Source organism: Eptatretus burgeri, chromosome 4 (genome assembly GCF_056783735.1).
Source record: "Eptatretus burgeri isolate ZD-2024b chromosome 4, Ebu_testis_v1, whole genome shotgun sequence".
NCBI classification, from domain to species: domain Eukaryota; kingdom Metazoa; phylum Chordata; class Myxini; order Myxiniformes; family Myxinidae; genus Eptatretus; species Eptatretus burgeri.
The window spans coordinates 96,359,842-96,384,854 of record NC_140964.1 but is presented as its reverse complement, the minus strand read 5'-3'; the positions used below and the strand labels follow the sequence as shown (position 1 = coordinate 96,384,854).

At 42.3% G+C, this 25,013-nt stretch overlaps 1 protein-coding gene across 6 annotated transcripts in view; it reads right to left on the bottom strand.

Moving 5' to 3' along the window:
- LOC147028714 (ephrin type-A receptor 7-like) overlaps positions 1–25,013 on the bottom strand; it is a 468,482-nt gene that overhangs the window by 339,938 nt on the left and 103,531 nt on the right. For all 6 annotated transcript variants that reach the window (XR_015057684.1, XM_085879384.1, XM_085879380.1 and 3 more), the window contains 2 exons: positions 18,506–18,703; positions 15,758–15,874 (listed from right to left, as the gene is read on the bottom strand). Coding sequence is in view for 5 of the 6 variants with exons in the window: in XM_085879384.1 (XP_085735510.1) it covers positions 15,758–15,874; positions 18,506–18,703 (315 nt within the window). In the remaining variant the exon portion in view is untranslated. The remainder of the gene's footprint in view (positions 1–15,757; positions 15,875–18,505; positions 18,704–25,013) is intronic.

Below are 25,013 nucleotides of genomic sequence, written 5' to 3'. Positions count from 1 at the left end.
TTATTTTGTTTCCATCTTCACTATTATGCTATGCAGAATCATTTTGATGAGACATTATGAACCATAATTAATGCTCTACTGCATGTCTTCCTCACTTCCACTCACCTCATGCTGCCTTTCCTTCCCCCGCCTCTCCTCACTTTCCCTCCCTCCTCTCTCTTTCCCCCTCCACCTTCTCTCTCTCCCCCCTCTTTCCCCCCCTCTTCCCCCCCTCTTTCCTCCCCCTTCCTCCTCTTTTGACTCCTGTCAGCGAAGCGACGGGTGGTATTTGCTACTGTAGAAATATGTACATGTTTTACAAATGACAATCTGTGTTTCTTATAGAATTTGGATGATTCAAGGAAAATAATAACATGTTGAGAGTACAGTCCATAATGATTTCCTAAAGCAGCAATTCAAGCAACTCCATCCTCACTGCTATGATTGCTTTCTTTTGTCATGTCTAATGATGAGTGCTTTGCTTTTTCATAATTTTGTGTCTCATGAAATATGTTGAACAAAGCTCTTAGCTCGTGATTCATGGGATATCATGGTTGCCTTTTACTGCTGATGATGGGCATTCACTTGTGACATGTGAACAACCAAGGAACATGAATTTATTCATAGTGTAGGAGCTGCTGAACCAGACAACAACCACTTTCTGAGATGGCAAGTGGTGTCTTCTGATGTTGAAAGACTTCATCGAAGATCTTTCTTACTCTGGAAAATGCTCGTAATCTCTTTCCTGATTATGCCACCCTCTGCGTACCATCCTTCAGAATTCAGATAAGCAGGAAACAGCCTCTTCCCTCTCCGCAGACCATCACGGACCTATAAGCTGGCTCTACACTTGAAATATATCATTGAAACCTGATATGTCTCACTCTCACACTGTCTCTCCCAAAAAGACTATGGTGAACCCTCCAATCTACTTCCTTAATAATCCGCTTGAAGAAGTTCAGTCACTCAAACGTTTGGGCCTCACCATCAGCCATGGTCTTTCTTGGGCAACCCACAAATCTAAGTTGGCCTACAAAGCCAGTCTGGGCATCCTCTGTCATGCAAATGCTTTCCTTGGCACATCTGAACTTTTATCTACCGACAAGGTCTTCAACTGCAGCATGATGAAAGCAATGCTCTTTCCTCAATGGTGCCCTTGCCTTCCACTTTGCTCAGCTTGACACAGTTGAAACCAAGGCCCTAAAAATTATCAGTATCTCTCACAATGAAGTTGAGTCTCTCAGCCAATCAATTTTACATCACAACTTTCTTCTATTATAAAAAAATAATAATTATATGTCCAATAATGTGCAGATGCATCCAATGATAACATGAAATTGTGCTTCGTAAAGTGGAAGAACAATATATATATATATATATATATATATATATATATATATATATATATATATATATATATATATATATATATATATATATATATATATACATACATATATATATATATATATATATATATATATATATACATATATATATATACATATATATATATATATATATATATATATATATACATACATACATACATACATACATACATACATACATACATACATACATACATACATACATACATACATACATACATACATACGCCTGGTGTTGGCGCAGTGGTTGGGGCAGCGGCTTGGGATCCAAAAGGTCCTGAGTTCAAGCCCCGTTGAGCCACTGAATAAATACACCAGGGGGTTGACTCAGCCTGTCATCCTTCCAAGGTCGGCGAAGTGAGTACCAGTGTACTGGGCCGGTGTGTACCCCGGTTAGAATAGGTGTACCATATCCCTGTGCCGTAAGAGGCGACCAGGGTTGCGTGAGGAAGGGCAACCGGCGTAAAACCTGTGCCAAATCATTATGCGGATCATGATGCATGATCCGCTGTGGCGACCCCTAACGGGAGCAGCTGAATGAAGAAGAAGAAGATATATATATATATATATATATATATATATATATATATATATATATATATATATATACACATATTTACACAGGGTTTATCAACATACTAATATATGCAATTTGGTGTCTGTCTGACTGTTTTTTTGACCACGATACATTCGGTGGTTACTTATCCAATCTCATCCAAACTTGACAGGAGGGCTATAGGTCACATGATGGAGGTTGGAGCGACTTCTTTTTCCACCCTCCCCCTCGCCCCGCCCAAAGGGGGTGTGCTACCATGACCAAAGTCTATGTTAAGGTGTATATCCGTGTTAACATATAGCTAATGGTGGCATACTTTTCAAAGCCGCTTTTACTAACAAAAGTAACAAGTGCGAGAATTGCTTTGCAATACGTGTCCCTAACTGATGTGACATGGTCTAAGTCCAAAAAGGGCATAATTCTGTGAAAAATTGACGAAACGCCCTGAAACTTGAACTTCTTCTGTACCTTATCACAATAAAGCAACATGCCAAATTTCAGTTGAAGGGTATGAGAAAAAAGTGAAAAACCAGAGGTGGCACAGATGTAGAGCAAACCTATAGTCCCCTCTGGTGAAATTGGTGGGTGACTAAGAATATCCCCTCTCCCCCAATGGGTTTTTCTCTCCCTGGACAAACGCCGTGTTAACGTGTTTGAATAGCATATCATGGCGTTTCATGGAAAACCTTCACTGGAAATAAAAATATTACAAGCCACAAACATGTATGATTACATTTTTAAACAGTGGCTACTCTTGTTTAACACGAAACTGAATGAGAGGAAACCCGGGGTGTGTTCAGTTACCAAGCAGCTCGCGAGCACTGGTCAATCCAGCCGTTCTTTATCAACGGTTTGAAATGGAGTGCATGCTTGAATGCTTAAGCCACTTGGTGAGTGCTCTACAAGAAACTTGGTAATTAAACACACCATCGACTTTCTTGAGGCACGAGCCTAGATGCACTCAAATCTACCGCAGAGAAGATACCATGACCCTTGCTGCCGCTCGCTCAGGAAATGGGTGGACTAGTATGTATATAAAGTTGTATTTTCTGTCTCTGTCTGTCTGTCCGTCCATCGATAAAATTGGTCCCACCGGTAGTAACCCCATCATATTGTATACCGGTGGAATCCTCTTGGCAAATGGAGTTGCAAGAAAACATTTTCAAACCGACATGGCAGGGGTTTCAGGGTGTGGGGGAGGGGGGGAAGACCCCAATTCTCTCTATGTAAATGTGTATCGTGTAGTGCCATCTGGTGGTAGGCAGCATTACAAATCATTTTCTTAAACCTAGACTTTAAACTCCTCCTGCATATGGTGCGGGTACCTCTGCTGTTACATGCATATATATATATATATATATATATATATATATATATATATATATATATATATATATATATATATATATATATATATATATACAGTCAAAGCTCGTTACTATGCCACCCGTCGGTACCGAGCAAAAGTGGCACAGTAGCGAGAGTGGCATAGTAATGAGATTTTGTAAAAACGGCCTTATTTTCTCAAGTTACCCATCCGTAGTTAATCTTTAGACAAAATTTATTCCAGCAAGTAAAATGCACGACTGTTGTATAAGCTAAGCGAACGGAGAACATACGCACACTAACAGAGTTCACACACTAACATATGGCATGGCGAGAAATTCACGACACACAAAGCTTTCAAGAATCGTCGGCTGGCGCATCTTCTTTCGGCGGATCTCGTGCATCTCATTGTCTAGCCGATCGCACGCTTGCATCACACCGGGCTTCCCGCTTCTCTGCTGCATGAACTTCCGGACGGTGCTACATGCTCGCTGGGCTTCCTCGAACGGAACGATTTCCTCCTCGACAGTTACCTCGTCATCTTCGCTTTCCACCGGCTCCTCACTGCACATAATCTCCTCCGCAATCTCCTCCAGCGTGAAATACCCGCCAGTCGTGAGGCGCTCGTCGGCTTCGAGAAAGTCAGACAGCTCGATCTCCTCGTTCTCGTGCATCTTTTCCTCGGCAGGCAGAGCTTCCCAGATGTCGGGCAGCTCCGCAGGCTGTGGCTCAGTTTGGATCTCCTCTTCGATGAACTTGGCCTTCGCGAAACAGTTCCTGATCGTCGACTTGCCGACCTGCTCCCAAGCACGCCGGGCGACGTGTCGAGCGTCGAACAACGTGAACTTGAACTCCTTTCCCTCGTCTATGGCCTCAAGCCGGCGGCAGAGCAGGAGCTTCTTGTAGTGGCGCTTGAGGTTCTCTATGATTCCCTGATCCATTGGTTGCGAATTGGCTGTCGTGTTGGGTGGGAAGAAGACCAGTTGGATGTTGTTCAGCTCGAGCTCGGGATGGTGGCCAGAGAAGTTGTCGAGACAGACCAGCATTCTGCATCCCTGCTGGCCGAGTCGTCCGTCCCACGCACACAAGATCTCCTCGAAAAGCTCCGCCGTCATCCACGCCTTCGAGTTCGCCTTGTACTTGACGGGATCTCTTTGTTCTTGAAGGCACGGGGTTTCTTGGAATTGCCAATCACCAGAAGAGGGAACTTCTCGCTGCCGCTCATGTTTGCCCCAACCAGAAGAGTGATCCTTTGCTTGCTTTTCTTTCCTCCAGTACACCGCTTTCCCCTGAAAGCCATGGTCTTGTTCGGAAGCAGCTGCCAGAAGAGTCCAGTCTCGTCCAGGTTGAAGACGTCATCTGCGGAGAACTGCCCGAGTAAGGGCCGGAGAACCTGTTGTTGCCACTCAAGAAGGGATTGCGAATCCACCGCTCCAGCTTCGCCCTGCACTGTCTTGAACGTGATGCCGTGGCGCTTCTTGAAATTGCCCAACCAACCGTCGCTCGCCATGAAGTCTGGGATGTGCATCAGCTCGGCCAGTTTCATCGCCTTCTCCTTGATCAGATCGCCGCTGACAGGCACATTCTGTCCTCTTGATTGCTTCAGCCACATGAGCACTCCCTCATCAAGCTTCGGGTCGTGAGCCTGCGTCAACTTCATGCGCTTCGATGGAAATCCAGCTTTGATTGCAGCCTCGATTGCATCCTTCTTGCTGAGAATGCCCTTCACGGTGGTTCTCTTAACTTCGACGCCCCATTTCTTGCTAATCTCCCTGGCCAACTTGGACTGATTCGGCTCCTTCTTCGCGGCATCGATGATCTCCTTCTTCTCCTTCAGCGTAAAGTCGGTTCGCTTGCGTTTCTGAGCTGACATTATGGGCTGAATTTGAAAAAAAAATGTCACTGTTGTACGTGTGCCTGCGTGTCTGTGTGTGTGCTCGCGCTTTTTTGTGTCTCGTTGTGCGTGTTGTGATTGGCTTGTTGTGGCTGGCATCGGGGAGAAGAATCGCGTGTTTTGACACAGTCTGACTATGCGCGTACGTATTGAGTTATGTTGTGCGCAGCTGGACTGTAGTTCGTCGCTTCGCCTTTGGACGTGAGTGTGATAATCGAGCACTGCGCAATACAGACTTTTTCACGACTCGTGCCTTTTAACAGTCACACAGTAGTGCAATGGTAGCGAGAGTAGGGGGTGGCATAGTAAATTTATTTTGTATTGAATTTTGTCGGGACCGAGCAAAAGTGGTATAATAGCGAGAGTGGCATAGAAGCGAGGTGGCATAGTAACGAGCTTTGACTGTATATATATATATATATATATATATCTATATATATATATATATATATATATATATATATATATATATATATATATATATATATATATATATATATATATATATATATATATATATATATATACACACACACACACACACACACACACACACACACACACACACACACACACACACACACACACACACACACACACACACACACACACACACACACACACACACACACACACACACACACACACACACACACACACACACACACACACACACACACACCCCAGAATCACTGAACAGCCTGAATTGTTCCTGTCCGAAACAAACAGCAGATGCTACCGAACGTGGATTCCCCACCAAAATGACAAACAAAGATGGCAGCTTCACATACCTTCAACAATTTAATGAGAACTACATAGAGGGAACACACAACAGAACTTAACAGTTCAATATATACTGAGAGATTCAGGATGGCAGACATGGACTATGACGGAGCCCAACAAAAGGCCACGTGTATCATACACAAACACAGAGCATGCATTGCAAGGAACACTACCTCCATTCTGACCGTAAATCTATAAAAACAGAGGATGTTTTTGGATTGGCAGGGTAAAAGTAAAGGTTTGTCAACAAACCTTTAAACCCTTGTAAACAAACCTGTTTGTAAACAAACCCTTGTAGGTTTGTCGTGCAAGCACACCCCCCACCACCTCCCCCCACTTGCCCATCATTGAAACAAAGGGAATCATAAAGAAAGACAGAGAGGTGGAGTGAAGGGCAAAACCAGGTCCATGGAACAAATGTCACCACTAACTAAGCTACTCATTAACCACCTCAATAAAATGTCCTTCTTGTACGTTCATGCATACAATTTGTATTGTAGATGGGCATTACGTGCGTACAGCAAACACTACATTTGTTCTGAGTTTAGGAGGTCGGCGGTTTAATTCTAACCTTGGCTGAGTGATATTAAAGACTTTTAAAAATGGCATGTGCTTCCTCCTTGCTCAAATAGGAGAGTACAAAAAAACTCCTTCAGTAAGATTCACAATTATAAAAGTTTTCGGTGAATAGTTGATTAACTCTAGATTTTTAACAATTGGCCAACTTGGAATTTTGCAAGGAAATAATCCCCGTTTGTATACACAAGCTGACAAACACAGTGACAAATAGGACGTGGATGATTACAATGGCATCGAGATCATTAATCGTAATTAATGAATGCGTATTGGACCCGGATTCAATTCCGAATTAGTCCCTCTGGTTAGTGTCACTTCAGTGTGACTGTGCCAATGATGCAATGCCCCCTGTAGGTGAGAGCACAAATGTGCAATTTGTAATTTGTTCAGAGTACCTGCAATTACTAACCTACTCTTAGGACCTTGAACTTACCTCCACCACGGGATCTTTAACATCCAGCAAGTCATGGCGAGAGACGAGATACCCAAATAAACATCCATCCCGAGGGAACTGCACACTACGTTTGCAAGGCCGTGCCTGCGAAGCACCAATCAGATCGTTTCTAGTCCAATATTGAGATTATTGACATTCACAAGAGACCAAGATTCAGAGAGTGTACGTTAACAACATCCATGCTATTCACATAAGGTGAATAAATGTTGGAAATGACGGCAAGATCATTTTTGTGACGGTGTGACTGAAATCGAAAATGGCGTCCTACAGCGTTTGTGATAATAAACTACCAGGCCCTCTGCACAAGTCAGTCCAACAACAGCTTGTTTCATCAGCTTGTCATATCAGTAAAGAAGGCCAATTTGTCATTGCACAATGAAAATTGTCTCGACACATCTGTATGTGCATCATGCTGATATTTTGATGGAACATGCTCTTTCAACAGGGCCTGCACTTCACACGTTTCATGCTACAACCCCACTCTCCCCCTCCCCGATGTGGAACAGCTCCACAGAACTTGCATAGAAAGGGTGGACAGGGGGTTGCAAGAAGGTGGAGGGTGGAGAGAATCCTCGAATATAAACCCCATGATGCTGTCATTTTTTTTTTCTCAACTCTTACAGTTAACAGCTGGATGCAGGATCAGGTGCAACACAAAAGAACAGCCAAGATACAGAGACGGCACAGTAGTCATACCATTCGTTAACTCAACTCATCATGGCACACCACAGAACGGCTTCTTGTTTCATGTTTCGAACCCGTTCCTTCTCGGGAAGACTTGATCTCAACTTCCACACCTTAAATATTGGGTTTTATGATACGATTCAAGTTTGTATCATGAGACATATTCTTCGGTCATGACATGTTGTGTGTTTATAATGTAGTTTTAAATTGTTTTTCATGACCAGTGAGTAAAGTTCCAGGCAGATCTTGCCGACACTTACTTCCCTCAACTCCAAATCCCCACCGCTTAATCCGAAACGCGTGCAGACGGATTTGCGGAGAATGCATAGCGTGTTACCTTCATCGTAAGAAAATGGAAATTCTGCAAAAATGTTTTCATTTTTAACCTTACAAAGCAGCACCACTTTCCCAAACTGCCAAGAGCCCACAGACCCTCTGCATTCCCAGAGCACAGAAACCAGCATAAATAAGGTTCACTTTGTTGTTGATGTTCCTCAAATGAGAAATCTTCCAACCATCATCCAATCAACGGAGCGATCAGGTCATTTAACAGAGACTCACTTTGCCTTTGTATGTTAAAAAAAACAAAATTATTCCATCGTTACCCTCTCCGAAGGACCCTTTAACCATTAACCAGACTCGTTGGCATACTGATTTCCATCATATTCCCAATATTCCAATATTCCCAATATTCCATCATTACCCTCATTACCCTCTCTGGATCTTTCGTGTTTTTCTCCGCAACTACTTGTCGGATTGAGACGAGATTTTCAACATTGGTGCGACGAATCATGTGGAATGTTTTATTTACAATTGTGACGTCACAGGTCACGTGGTGTGGCAGCCATGTTGAAAAAACGGAAAAACTTTGGACCTCTGTATCTCTGAAATCTTATAAAAAGGAAAATATTGAAACTTGGCACACAGCAAGTACTCCTCATGACGAATAAGTTTTATTTTTTTTTGTGTCGTCAAAAGTGCCTTCGTTATGACGTCATAATTGCATATGTGGATCGCTACTTCTGAATGGGATGAAAAATTTTGTGGGTCATCTTGGGATAAAATGGTCCGCAGAAAAAAAAAAATTGACGACGTCATCGGTCACGTGATTTGGCAGCCATTTTTTTATATTTTTGAAAACATTCAAAAATCTTCCTCTCTGAAGTGGCTGAACAGATTGCGGCAGAAGTTTACAGGTACGACCGCCTATCTACACATATGACATCATAAGTCACATGGTTGGGCAGCCATATTGGATTTACCCTAAAACCTATTAAAAAAAACTTCTTCGCCCGAACGCCTGGACAGATCGAGGAGAAACTTCACACAAATGTTCCCCAAGTCTTGTGTGTACAAGTTTGTTGAGGAATAATGTATAGGTCACATGGTTTGGCAGCCATATTGGATTGAAGAAAAATATTAAATGTTTTCTCTGGAACTGCTTAATCAATCGATACAAAACTTCACAATTAAGATAGAGTCGTGATTGGGAATATATGTTCTAAATTTCATCTTCATCGGACACATGGTCTGGAAGCTAGAATTATTTAATATTTTTGATTTGGGTTATTTTTGAATTTTTAAAAAAAATAAGGCTCACTTTGCTGTGCCTGGATGGGTTTGAGGGTAGAAGAGTAGCAGCTGAAATGGTCATCCTATCCAGGTTCCTCCTGATGACTTCATCTTTGATTTTTGCTTGTTCGGGTTCCTTCTGATGACTCCAATGGAGGACTGCACCGATTTGGTCTTCCATTTGATTTGAATTTAATTTAGTTAAATCGCATCCTAAATTCAATTGAATAAAAAAATATCATGGGTCAGGGTCAGGTGTCCAATCAAAGCGGAGTTGCATCAAAGCAGGACGTCTTGGTACCTGGTCATCACTGCCAGCAGTTATCAAGTGGCAGTTCTAATTTTGTCTCTTATTAATTATGTAATTCACCAGTACATAAATGCAACACAAAAACTACACAAGCACGTCACAAAACAAGTCCTCGTGAGGGTCTGCAATCTTTGCTGTTCTTCTTGTTTTTGTCTGTCTGTGCTCTATCCTTTTTAAGTACTGAGCATCAAGCAAGGAAGCAGCACATACCATCTTTTAAGTCTTTGTTATGGCTCAGCTGGGGTTTGACACACCATCCTCCCAGACTCAGAGCAGATACTCTAACTGTTATGCCACTGAGTCTGGTTAAGGGGTCATTAGTTAAGTGTAGCTAAAAGTTCATTCGATAAAAGTCTAGACAAAGGTGTGGGCTGGACACTTGTCGCAGTTTGATGAAGAGAGAACAGCAAAGGGATGGATAGGTTGAAGGAGCAAGGTAGGAACAAAAGAGGTCGACCGAGGTTGAGATGGGAAGATTGTGTGGGAATGGATTTCAATAAGGTGGGGGTGCTTGGAGAGTGTAGAGAGTTAGCTGAGGACAGGGAGAATTGAAGGAGCATAGTGGTAGAGGCAGGGCAGGAACTTGGCACCATTGGACCTCACCCCTTCTAAAGGGAAGAAAAGGATAAGAAGAAGAAAGGTTCACTCGATAGAAGGTTCACGAGATATGGTGCCACAAACATTTATCATCTCTGGAAAAAAAAAAAAAAAACTTACATTATCTATGGCCTTGAGCTATAAGAGAATGACGAGGCTTTTGCCGGCAATCCATTGATACCTTTTGTCCATTTGATGTTGTTGTTTTATCTCATTGATACTGAGAGGCAGTTTCTACTGCTGAGAGTTGTACTGTCGTGACTTTCAGTGATAGTTTTAATCTTCGTCATGAGCACCCTGTGTGGAATCCCCATCCTCTTAGGACAAAATACCTTCCCCAATCCTTCCCTACAGGAGACCTAGAATACACATGGGGCAGCGTTACATCAGATCATCCAAAAAATGGAGGAGTTAGCGAGCAAAACAATCAGAGTGTTCCCAGTCCTTTCAAAAGGTTATAATTTTGCCCTCAAGTTATATTACTTTGGTGTTTGATGATAGATTTACCACATTAGCAAATAACCCATCCTGACCTGACAGGTGACTGTAATTCTCCCAGAATGACAAATGAGTTCATTCCCCCAGAATTGTCGAATATTAAAATGACTTTCAATACCTGCCCTCATATCACTGGGAGTGATACCACACATTTACAGAGACCTGCCAGAAGTAAATAGACACCTTTAATGTCTTCATTTCATCTGTATAATGCAGTTTAACTTAGTGAATTGTACTAATCTTCGACGATTTCTTCACAGAAACGAGTTCCTGGGTCTTGCAAGATAATTAACGATGCCTCAAACCCAGGAGCACACAAACTTTTCGATTTTCAAAGAGGATGAATTGTCGGCCAATCAGTATGTGGAGTCATCCAGCATCAGATAGCTCAGAAGTTTAGCATTCCACTCTCTATGGTCAATTGGGTAATTGTGCAATTCACCAGCAAAGGCAAAGAATCCATAGCTTCCCATTCTGGTCGATCTGGGTCTTAAGAAAGATGTCTTTGAGCTGTCAAGCGGTCCATTGAGAAAACTCCCCGATGCAAGGTAGCAGATGTTGCAGATGAGGGCCAACTTAGCTTAATAACTGCCATGCGGTACCTTCATCAACTGGGCTACTTTGGGAGAGCAACTCGGAGAAAACCTTTCTTTGACCAGCCAACATTCAAAGGAGAAATAAGTGGGCTGATGAGATGGCCAACAGACACTTGGAGTTTTGGCAAACTGTCATTTTTTTCAGATGAGTCCCAATTGACACAATTTTCTGATAACGGATGCGTATGGGTCTGGAAACGTCCCAGTCAAGAGTTTTCTTTGAACCGATAGCAGCCAACTGTCAAACAGGGTGGTTTTTCAGTGATGATGTGGGGAGCAATCTGGAGCGCTGGTCAGTCAGAGCTTGTGGAGTGTGTTGACAACATCAACTTTATGATACAAATTTCTATCCTTGAGGAGGGACCTCTTCCTGTCTTCTCCACTGGTCAGATGGTCAAAAACAACATTCTGTTCATGGAAGATGGAGCTCCATGCCACACTGCAAAAAAATGGTCAGATGGTCAAAACAACACTCTATTCATGGAAGATTGAGCTCCATGCCGCACTGCAAAAAAAAGACCAAAGAATGGTAGGACAGAAATAGGATCAAGCAACTTCCAAGGCAAAGTCAGTATCCTGACATGAATCCCATTGAACACCTCTGGGCCATATTGGATCGAGCTGTGCAGAAAAAAAGCAGTCCAGGAAACCATCATCATGTGCAGAATTGATAAACCTTTTGCGTGAAGCCTGGGCAGAAATCCCACAAGAGAAAATTTCGGAACTCGTTAGTTCTATGCCTGAAAGAGTAAAAGCGTTGAAATCTGCAAATGGCAACTCTACCAAATACTTGTTAGTGTATATATTAAAATGGATGAAATGTTCTTCAAATGTTAAATAAACAAGTGAAATCCTTCAATACAGCATGTGTGGTGAAGCAAATGAGTACACTAATGTTAAAATATGCAATTTATGCTTTTTCAGTTGAAAAACAATTAAAAAGCGTACTTAATATTTGAAATGTAAAAATCTTGTTATTATTGTGATAAGCACCTTTATATATAATAGAAGGAATGAAATCGTTCAATACATCATGGCATCGGGCCGCAAAAGAATGATGTAAAAAAAATAATAATCATAAAGTTAATGTACAGACAAACAAATGATGAATAAAATGTAACCTTTGCTGATGAAAAGATGAAAGCAAAGCTATAATATTTGTTGAGCAAAACATTGAAACATAGTGGTTCCACTAACTACATAATATTAGTTAATAACTACATAATATTAGTTACAAAGGAAGTTTGATTTTCGACAACATTATACTGGTTACAGAATTAGGAACACATTGCTTTCCAGAAGAATTTGGAAATAATTCAAGATGTCCCTGGTTGAAAGAACCACTTATCACTTTGCCACCAATATCTGCCATAATTGTAAGTACATTTCAATGACTAATGCATGACAAAACACTTGTTTATGGCTAATATTAAAGAAAATGATGGCATAAGAAGAACTTAGCTTTCAGCGTTCGGCGTGAAATGCCATGGTAGGCGGAAATGACGTCTTTCGTTCGTTCGTACATGAGAGGGGAGCGTTTCTTGGTTTTTTTCCGTCAAGCAATAAATTCAATGGTTTTCACATATATAACACATTAGTTTCATAAATTTCCATTGAAAAAAGGCAGTATTGTGTGAATCTAATGTGTAGTTCATGCGGAAACCAGCAAATTATTATGATTATTATCTCTTCGGATGTTTCCCTAAGTTGTGGGTATTTCCGTCAATTGTTTCCATCAGTTGTCGGCCCATGAATACTCGGGATGTCCGTCAATTGTCGCCATTTCTGTCTAGGTTACGCACTGCCATCTACCGGACGGCCGTCATTGGCTGTCACTTGAGGAGCGTGGGGGGGGGGGGGACACCGGAGACATGGTAGACACCAGGTACATTTAAAACTCGGTGCAATTGTATACCAGTGCACGCGCTGTAATAAATTCTTTAAAAATCATGGTGTCTATTTACTTCTGTCATGTCTGTGTATATATTGAGAGAATTGGGGTGTTCGTCTCACCCTGAATCCCCAAGATTATAAAAAAGTTGCTACTCAATACGTTCCCATGCACACCAAAAGATCAATCACCAGTTGGCAACTCATTCTTTCCAGTGGCTCATGAGTACATATAAGTCAACCAAACAAACAGTTCTCAAATTATAGTATGACGAGAAAATAACCCATTGTTATGGATGGGTAAATTCCCCCAGAATTACAGCCGAGTTAATTAGCGCATAATTATGGAGGATAGTTCCCCCAGAAAAATGGACGGGTTATTTCCCTCGGTATTGGTGCATTTTAGTATGACTTGTAAATCCCCCTCAAACCGGGAGTGCCGCTGTGTCATACAAAGCGAGAGTAAGGTCCTCCCTGACACTGAACCCCCGGGAGGATGATTTTTTTTTTTAACCATATAAAACCTTCCCAGACATTCTCCGAGTGCAACCACCAGTTTTCATCTCATTCTGTCAAGTAGTTCAGGAGGGCATATAAGTCAAACAAACAAACAGAAAACAGACACTTCTTAAAATATCGTATGGTCTGACTGCTCTATTCACTCTATCATTTGCCTGAGGTCATCTTTATCTGCTTAAAGGTCAGCTGACATCACCTCCGTCAACCATCCTTGCTGCTTATAGATGGCATGAGCAAAAATCATTTCTGTTTCACTACAAAGCTCAGTGTTGGATGCTTTAGTTTGAACCTCCACTTAAAATGAATGAAATGTAACATTTTGAAAATTGAGAATTGTCCTCATGCAGATTTCACCCTCACCATAATGTATATTATCAAATTGTTTAAACTTTTTTTCACATAAGATGATTTGTAATACCAGCTCCCACCAAGTGACACGATACGATCCACATTTCCATTCCATTCCATTGGGACCATACTCTGTACAGAGCGTTGATGCTGCCAAAGCAGTCTCCTGGGCCATTGGGCACAATCCTGGATGGGTCACCACTCCGACACAGGATACTCAAATGGCTCAATCATCCCAGCAAGCTGGCACTCATTTTGCCTACCTCAGACAGATGACTGGCTGAGTCAACCCCACCTGGTATTAATTCAACAGCCAAGCAGGATATGAACTCAGGACCCTAGGATTCCAAGCCTGCCACCCTAACCATTAAGCCAACACCAGGCATGATATACATTAACATACAGAGAATTAGTGTCTTCTCCCCACTTTGAACTCCCTCCCCCATGTATGCTACCCTGACAGAACACATACTTGGGGCCACATGCAAAATTTGGTCGTATTCGGCTCGGAATTTTTTTTAAAGTATATATATATATAAATATACAAATTCACTTTTATAGTAGAGATAACTTGTGCTTATACCCCCCCCCCCTTGGGATTCCAGCAAATCTAATCGTTCCCATGAACAATGAAATGACACATTCAAAGCACTTGAGTATGGGTCTGCTCAGACATTATCAAAAATAATTTCTCCATTTAAAATTTTGCTTAATTTTCAGCGTAATCAAGCCTCGATGAGTTACTAAAAAGCAAAGCAGTACTCTTGTAATTCATTGTGTCTGTAATTTAAATTGACCTCATGCATCACATCACAGCCAATTAATGCTGATTCCGATTTCTCTATCTGTGTGTGATGCCTTTTTGTCCCATTATGTCAACGTATATTTTTACTTACGTACATTTAATTCTTTCCTTATTTGTGTTTAATGCGTATTTTTTCACCTGTTATGTGAATAAATAAAAGATCTCTATTCTGCATGCACCATTCCTCATTATTCAAATTGTCGCGTGACTTTGCCTTGACTGTAGTGCTTATGGGAAGAGATAAGAAGAAGAAGAAAAAAAATCCATTTGAGACATCCATATGCATGGCTCGGCCGTTGAGAGAAACTATCCAGTACAAAAATAAATCTCAGTAAAATTGGTCCAAAAATGTAATAATGCTGCAAAAACCTTGCCTGTCCCATGATATTAAAGGTCTGTTCACACTTCTCATGCTTTCCATCCGGCTGCCGGCTGCTTACAAAATCTCATTTAAACTCCTTTGCCTCGGCATGCTCTTTGCAAATCAAACGGCATTCCGAGATATTTGATAGGCCTCTCTGTGAAATGGGCAGTGTGGTGGGAAATCGAAGACCTGATTAGATGCTTGTTCCAACACCTGCCTGCTACAGCCCTTCTCAATGCTTTACAAACTGGCCTTCTGTTTTGTCCCATCACAGGCCGCAGGTATATCTGGTGGTGCCATGCTTAGTGAGGAAAAAAGATGGCTGCTGAGGATATGTCAAAGAAAGAATGAGATGAGGCTTACACAGGGGAGAGCAACCACAAAAAAGGAGCCCAAACATACACCAGAGGATGCAGATAGCGTGAACTAATAAGGTGTAAGCACAATTTTGTTACATTGCAACATGCTTGTGCAGTTATAAAAGCTTCAGCCTCTTTTCAGAAGAATCATGCCAGCTTTGAACAACACTGTTATGATTGTTTTTGGAGTAACTATCATCAACAGCAAAGAATCCTGTTTGCTAAGCTTTGTACACAAGGTAGTTGCGGTGCACACCTGTCCAAAGCTCTCGTCGGCAGCAATGGTGTCGATCTTCACATAGTCGTCGGGAGAGAGGCTGTTCACATCCGCATTGTCACTGTCTGTCTCTCGATAGAAAATGTTGAATGTTTCCTGAAGCACAGAGCAGAAAATGCAATGCATCACAAGGATGCAAATTGACAAATGGAATTAAAATGTATGTTGAAGCACAGGCAGGTTGGACTATTTATAGCTGGAGAGGGTGAGTGAAGGAGAGGAGGCTCTATTTCTTTATACGAGCATCAAAACGTAAACAGAGGAATAGAAAACGGGAAGCCAACAAACAAAATGCGCACGGTAATTACGGCACAAATAGCAGCCATTTGGCCCTTCATGGCTGTGCCGAATTAATACCCCAACATTCTCGCCTCCTGCAGGTAATGCACCTCTCACCTCCTTCTCACCCTAAGAAGGCCATTTTGATCATGGTACCGGCATGCAATTAGCTACCTTTTTGAAATGATACATGGGATATTTCACATGCACAATGTAAATGCAGATTGGAAACTCGACCTTACGTTGCCATTCAAATAGCAGTGTGCTCCGGGATTTGGCACCCTCTTCTAGCATCTTGTTACGTCTGACCACGCAGCTCTTTGGTAAGCACGCCACCAACTTAGCTATCCTACTGCATCAATAAAATGCAGTACCGATGCCTTCATTTGACATTTATGCGTTTCACTAAATTATTTCAAATGCCACTCTAAATGATTCAAATCTCCTGCAACAACCGACAATATTTATGATGTTGAACTTTATCGTAACCTTTATTTCTTCACCTGAAAACTTGAAAGTCCCCCACCCCTCCCGTCACCCCCAAAGTACAAATTTCACTCCAACATCCTCGATTGTCTCATTGAAGGTGATGGATAATCAAAAAATAATAGTGTTTGAACTGTAAAGCATTTTGGTGAAACCAGAGTTCAGTTCATTGAACGAATTTATTTGCTGAATCTTTGGTCAGTTTCATCATACAGTTTCCTCGTTGTAACCCTGACCCCTGGAGTTGACTTTTTTCTCTGTTGCTGGTCTGTTACTGATTGCATGTGTTGTGAAGCACCACACAGAGCACCACATTGGAACATTAGTTTGGAATGAAAGGCTTCCAAGTATTTTTTCCCCAATTTGATTCCGTCTTAAGTTCAGGTATTATCCTCATGTCACTGCTTCAGGGATCCTTCATCGAGGTGGAATGAACAAAGAATGTTCAAATTGGAGTAAACTTTGCATTCAAGGCAAAATGCTTTCAAAGGGAGCACTGCGGAAGCCTTGCATTTGTGACTTTTGTTGTATATTTAAGGCCTATCTATCCCCAGGGAGAGAGTGGGAAATGTGGTTCGTTCCTGCGCAGCCGGCGTGACATGTCACAATTAACCCACGGCTTGCACGCAATTAGTGTGATATCACGCATTACTTAATGTGCTGTAACAAACCTCTGCCTCCATCTTACCTCTTATTTAATCCAACCATCCTGGCAGCACAACCGACGACGGCCATATCATGATAGGTAGTTGCTCTGCTGTTTAAAATACCTCGTGCACGTGTGGTCATTTTATTCCACTAAAGCTTCAAAATAATTGGAAATCAATCTGGTGGAAGAACAGCCGAGAACCTCACCAAAGGTATCATTCTTACGGCACATGGATTTTTAAAGTTGAAATGGCAGAGGTTTTGTCTTTAAGATGCCGGGCAATGTTCGTCTCTCTCCAGTGCTTTCAACGCAGAATCGACCAAGCAATGGGAGCTTCATCTTCTCAAAAATTCGGGAAAAAAAACCCCGATCGACTGGGGCATGTGGAAATGGTGTGAGTGAAGAGAAATATGATTTTGGCATCACCTACTCAAATAGCAGGGTCAAAAGAATGATGGCACAAAAATATGTGGTGATGCCTTGGATGTATAAGCGTTCTCTTAGTGCATATTTATGAGTACTGGTTGTTTTATATGGCTGTTAAAATGGTGTGCTTCAAATCGAATAAAATTTTCAAACATTTCCCACGTTTCACCACTGCTTTCGATTTATTTGTATGGATTCGCATGGGAATGTAGTTAGGAGATATTGATGAAACGAAAGACAAAAAGAGGGACCGTGGCTAAGTACAACCTCAGCAGTAAAGCCGGGTGTTGGCTTAGTGGTTAGGGTGGCTGGCTTGGGATATTAAGGTCCTGAGTTTGAGCCCAATTAGCTGCTGAATTAACACCAGGTGGGGTTGACTCAGCCTGTCGTCCTTCCGAGATTGGTGAAATGAGTACTGGTGTACTGGTATGGGGCACAGCACCAGCAGCACAGCCAGGGGTGAGTGGTTAATGAGGGGGAATAGCCCCACCTTACCTTTCCAATGCTGCCACTTTATGCAGCTTCCCACATGGCAAAGTTGACACCAATCAAAATGTAATTAGAGTGACAAATTACCAACAATAAAATGTTGGGTTAGGAAGTGCTATCTAATGAATCAATCATATGGGATAAACTATGCTATGGCAAGAATGAGCAGTGGGAAGATAAACTTGAAGAACCTGCTAATGACACAAATTAAGAGTCACCGGGTTAGGCATCATTTCGATTTTTAAGTTGCATCATTCCTCCAAGGGAATTTAGACACGGTTATACAATGGAAAAGTAGAAATTAATCCAGTCGGCCTGATCTGGTTTTCTCGCTCGGCTGCTTGAAAAAATGTCAATACAAACGTGTTCATTGTGACTTCCAAAGTATTGTTCATTACCTTGCAGGTTCCAGCAACTCCTGGAATGCTGCTGCAGTCACGAAGCGTGAACTTGAGCTCAACGTAGAGGCGCTCAGCATCCGCGCGTGGTACCCAGGCCGTGCGCAGCCAGTTGTCCTGACTTGCCTCCATCACATGGCATGCCTGATACGTGGCGATTGGTGTGTAGAACTCATCGTAACCACTTATCTCTTCCCACTGCAAAAGTAAAATGAAATCTCATTAAACCCAACCAAAGAATAATAATAATAATAAAAAAAACATACTACACTAAAAGTGATCAGGGAAAGACTTGCACATATAAATTATACATTTGGTGCTCCACTCTGTGCTCAATTTTAATGATGCTGAGATCCCAAGTTCATATTTACTGTGATTTTCTGTCAATTTATTGCCGCTGACAAAGTGTCGGCCCATGGTGGAGTGAGGTGACAGTGAAAAGAAAGCAATGCACCAAAAATGGGGCAGTCGGAAAACTTGTGGATGCATCAAAAGGATGGACATACAGTTAGAGGGATGAGCTGTAACCCTTGTTATCCATGTAGTATGCATAGCTTTGAAGATAGTATCAGGAGGACAAGCAATAAACATAAAGACAGCATCATAATGAGCATCGTCATAAGGCTGAGGATCTTTCTGATTCTCCTGTGAAATGCCACAGACACAACTCCACTCATTACAGACTTAGCTCGGCTCGCAATAGTTAGCCAAGTGGTTATGTGTCTTTAACGATCTCGATGACGACAATAAGCTGATGGTGCTTAACTGCTGAACACGATCGGCCGTTACATGTGGGACATGCAATGGTTAAACGAACGAGAGTCGAGCAAGTTGCACAAAAGATGGAATTGCTCCGCAAATTATGTTATATATACTCAGGGAATGAGTATTTATAAAACATTCAGTTTGACATTCTCGATAGGCCCGTAGGAATACATCCTCCACACGTATGGGGCTAGAAACGCGGTCTTTGTCATTACTGTTCCTACAGACTTTTATCCAACCACAGTGAAGATTTTTGTCCAATCACAGTCCTTCAAAACACCACTTATTGAGCTTTCAGTTGATGGAATATGAAGGAACATCATTTTTTTAAGTTTTGGTTGAATTTGATGACGATAGCCCCAACCATCACCAACACCCTAAACCTAACCATAAGGGCCTGATGAATTTGGTAATCCTGATCCTAACCATAACCCTAATCCTTACCATCACCCAAATCTCCCAATAACCTTTCATATTTCATCAACTGAAAACTAAACAAGTAGGACTTGGAAGTACTATGATTGGATGAAGACATTTTCTGTGATTGGGTAAAAAAAAAATGGCAGGAACTGTAAAGCCAGAGAGTTGGATTCTTTTCATGCATTTGTGGGGACAATCATCACTCTCTTCTTAGGAGAGTTGGGAGGAAGTGAGTGCACATGAACGAGGCATTCAAAATCTGCTTGCACAAAAACTTAACAGTAATCAGATGAATATGCAGATGTGTTTAACGCAAATACAGCACAAAACTCTGAGAGGTAAACGGTCAGGTTTCACAGGGTATGGTCAAAACAATAAATACCTTCTGTAGTTCATGCTGATGACAAATCCACTAATGTTCCTGTGGTTGAATGCCAACTATGGATAGGTCAGTTCTCCATTGATAGGTGTTGCATGTTGCTGCAGGATTTTGAAATTTGAACAGGGTATCTCAACAAAATGGCTGACGCTTTACAAAAAGCATGGTGGGATTTTTAATGTTTGGGAGTGAATGTTAGCATGCAGGACACCCAGATTATTATCCATCTGCGAAGGATGGTATTGAAGCAACAACCTGCCCGCGAAGCAGCAGAGTGACAGTTAACAATTGGGTTGGAAATCGAGGTCAGACAAGTCAGCTCAAATGTGAATAAGCTACCTGTGAGCTATCCTGTCGGCCTCCATCAAGTTATTGTTCTCAGCTAATCTACACACATCTGTAAAGCAAGGCATCGGTCACTGAGCACACTCAAGGGATGAACATTTTCAATTCAGGAATCCACAATATAAACATTTAGTGACAGCATGTTTGAAAATTCTATACATAACCACACCAGGTATGCAAATACACAAAACATGGAGTGAAAAATTAAAACAGGCTCCGTTTACGGCATCTTGGTTTAGCGAGTCCCTTTCATGGCACTGTGATGGACTGAAACGTTTACCAATGGAAAAACTTCTGAGTGAAAAGGGAAAAGTGAGGATTTGCATTTTCCATGTCACGGTTTGTGTGGGGTCTAAATGAGCGCATGCTGAGAGTGGGTAAAGAGTGTGGTTAGAAGAGTCACTCAACCACTCTGCAGCATAATCAGCTCCGACGCACATAGGCGGTAAGTTCATCATGAGTGTGACACATCGGAACAGTATGTACCCGGCGCTAATAAACACGGCAGACAAATAAACAATGGGACATGGATCTCAACTAAGTTTGAAAATCAGGAATTGTTCTAGCAGTGTTGGCTCACCACAATATTGTCACCACGACCGGTGCAACATCCCATCAGCTGTTCTTCCCCTCTGACCACTTTCCCACATTGCACCTCTACCTGCCTTTTTATATGCTTCCCTACATTCTCCTTCACGTCCTCTCCTCCAGCAAGATCCATGCTTCATCATCGTAGTGACATACCAGAGGCTTTGAGCACCAAACCCTCTTTCATGCCACCCTCACATGCCTCCAACCAGTGCCGGAAATATTGGTAGCAGGTCTCTGTTTCCATAGTCGCTCACAAGCACCAAAAAGTCTCGATTCAAACAAATAAGTCCAATGTTGATTGCGTGCCACCACTCCCTTGGGATTAAACAGACAATGCCGGAAAAACAGGCAGCGGCGTGAGACTTCAATGATGAAAGAGCACAACAAGACTTCTTCCAGGGAAATATAAGAATATTAAATTGAAACTTGGTACACAAAGGGTGGGAACACTCCATGAAGCCGTTACCCCTATTTCATAACAGTAAGGAGAGTTGTGAGTCGACAGAGGTGGTACACAATTACTGAGCAAAAATAAGCTCATAAGCTCACAGATAGTTGCTCGAGATAAAACAGGCTGGTGGTGTGTTTGCCATCTTCGAAGACTGGAGAGAAGAGGAGAGATGAACGAAGGCAATTCGACAGACAAGAGACAGTTGAGGTGAGCCCAAATGGAGCAGTGATGAACATTAAGCTTTGACTTTGGAAAGCTAATGAGAAATGTGCTGCAGGATGGATGCAAATGACCTTGAGGGGCTGGAATGGGTAAAGGACAGATAGAGAGGGCATGAGCAGTAAAATCAGAGGAAAGGTGATACCGAACCAAGAAGCTGCGAAGTAGTCTTTGGCGAGAGGGAAGGCCATGCACCACAGACTTTTGCTGAGAGATTCTAATGAACCTGACGACCTTGGGCTTCTTCACTTCCGGAGAGGCAAGGTGTGAATATGCAGCACCAGCCAACTGAAGTGAACCGTATTCCACAGCATTGTGAATGACTGTCTTATACACCAGAAATCATTTTTTGAAAGTCTTTAATCTGTATGAAGTATTCCGCAGCGTCAACTGGCGCGAGAGGCCATTTTGAGGATATAGTCAGTCCAGCAAATTATGAAGCCAAGGAGCTCCCACAACAGGACTTCTGCCAATGGTTGATTCCAGAAAATACAAGGAACTTTGCTTGCCAGTGTTTGTGAAAGGACAGATTTGGGGTGTTCAAATTACTCACATTGAATATATGACCGTTGTGGTTGACCAATTAAGTATTTAATCCAGATCTGTGAACAGTGGAGCAGCTGAGATCTGCTTGTACTAATGATGAGAAATGCTTTGGCACAAGGCCTAACACACAACTCGTGAGTGGGTTGGCCTATTTGGTGCTCCATCTAAGAGCATAGCTCATTGTGCCGAGCGTACAGGTTCAAATCCCTTACAGGTGTATTAATTTGTTCATTGTTTACCAACTTCCTTGTGATTCATATCGCTTATTGTTCTTCTCATTCATGCAGCATGGGCACACAAATCTAAATCCATTGGGACAATACTCTACGCAGAGCGTCAGTGCTGCCGAAGTCGTCTCCTGGGCTATTGGGCACAATCCTGGACGGGTCACCACTCCGACGCAGGATACTCGAATGGCTCAATCATCCCGGCAAGCTGGTACTCATTTTGCCAACCTCAAATGGATGACAGGCTGAGTCAACCCCACCTGGTATTGATTCAAACCGCAAGCAGGATTTGAACTCAAGACCCTAGGATTCCAAGCCTGCCACCCTAACCATTAAGCCAAGAAGGGCTCCAAGAATCGGATCTGATGAAGAATAGTTTCTTGTGGGACTCCAGCCTTGCAGGGTAGAACAGGAGAACTGCTGTCATCCCAAACCAAGCGCTATTGCAATGAGTGGAGAAAATCGGGCAGCTTGTCGAGCATCAATGATTGCGGACATTTTTCATCAACTGGAAAAATTTTCATCATTGATGGCTCTCCAGCCATCCTCTCTGTGAGCCTCCGAGGCATCATTTCTCAGCAATGGTGATGTTTCCGCACACTATGTTGTCACCTGTAAATTCCGATGGAAAAAAAAATCCACATATAATTGATAATTTGTGGTCGCTTTGTCGAGCACAGCAACAATCATAGAGCAAAACAAGATTAGTGCATGCGAGAGCGGCCTTGTTTAATCTCATCCGAATCATCAAATAATTTGGACTCGCTTCTCCAAAAACACCGAGCCCGTCACAAAATTTGTAAAATTAAGTTGACCGTTACCGCAACAGACCGGGCGAACTTGGTAAACATCTTCCATTTCATCTCAGGACTCGGAGAGGTTCATAAAGACAGCGTTAAAAAAAAAGAGTGGCTTCTGTTGTTCAACGCAGCTCTTTAATATTCCTGCCAAGATCAGGTCCCATTGTACTCCTCTCGGCGTGTGAAATCCACACTGCGCCTCCGATGCAGCGTTTCCCACGATGTGCCCAAGCAGCCATTTCAGCGATATTTCTCTGCAGCTGTTGCACTCGTTCTCGCAAACGGTTACATTTCCAGATGTCAATAATCCTTTGTGTGCTCCTCTTGCTGGGAGTGTGCAAAAATGATAATATAATATAAATTGTGAGTCCGGTCGATAAGCGTGCTCGTGTACTTTACGCACTTTGTTGAGGATGCCTCCGTTAAGTCCCTTTTAACAACAGTTTGTGAAACTCATTTCGAATTAGAACATGGACAAGCAGCGATTCTTGCACAAAATTTAAGTCGTTCAATGGTGTTTGTAAAGTGCACAAGCCGGTGCTCACAGCAGATCAGGATGAACGCTTTCTCTCAAAACCGAAGTGCTCCATGCTGCTGCACCTTGTTTATCTTGCATTAACACGGCAGTGGTTATAAATCAGGTGAAATTGGTGTTCCTAGTGTGAAAACAATCATCCGGTATTAGCTTACGGTGCATTTGTCAATTGCAGTTAAAGGTAAGTTATCGTGAGAAATTTGATTGGCTTTGATCAACCCCTCAAAGTGCATCTCCCTAAACTTGCAAAGAATCTGAAACTTTCTCATGGAATGTTGAAGAACATATTGCATTTCCTCATGAGTCGTGGTGTCAAATCGTTTCTGCACATTTCACGAGGATTGACTGGACCTTAATAGAGATATAGCACTGAAGAAACATAAGAATAAGAAGAAGCCAAAATGAGACAAAAGTATTTTACCTCCCCTTACTTTATTAATGACCCCAATCACCGCCACCTTATTATGGGGTCGGTCATGGAACCCTTTTGGCCCAAGTCTTTTACGAAGCGGTTGCCCAGGCCTGACGTTTGATTGAAGGTGACTTGTACAGAAATTTGCAAATTTTTGTTGTTGTTGTTGATACAATGTCAAGGCTCGTATGAGAGCCAACTAAAATTTGTTCAGGGTGCCAGTGATATCTGTCATACTCTTCATGAAGGACACCGTGGCATATCTTAAACGTCCATCAGTTAATGATACAAGAAGAGACATCCGGCTTAAGGTCCATCCAACAGATGATGCACAGATTGATGAAGCACTCCACATATGAAAGACCAGGATGACAATTCATAGCTGGATCGAGATTCAAACCCAGGCCAGAGAGCTGAAAGGAGAGTGTGCTTACCTCTAGGGCCGAGGCTATCTTGCCAACCCAAATCCATGAAACAAAAGTATATATGTATGTACTTAAAGACAACACTAAAGAACCATTTTGGTGTGATTAGAAGCCACCCCACCAAAAACTAATAATAATAATAATAATATACGATTGTGATGGCAGCATGGCAAGCTTATGCTGTCTGCAATCTGCCTTCAATTAAGGCAGAACCCGTCTCGCAGAGTCTTACCTGCCGAGGCCGCTGCACAGCATGGCAGGGTCAGGGCAGGCCGTGTCAGAGCTCAGAACAGCACGGTTACTTTCAGTGAGAATGGCAGTCGATCCGGGAGCACATCATTGATGTCCACACGCCTCAAGCCAAACTGATTTAAGCATTCTACAAGTTGTGCA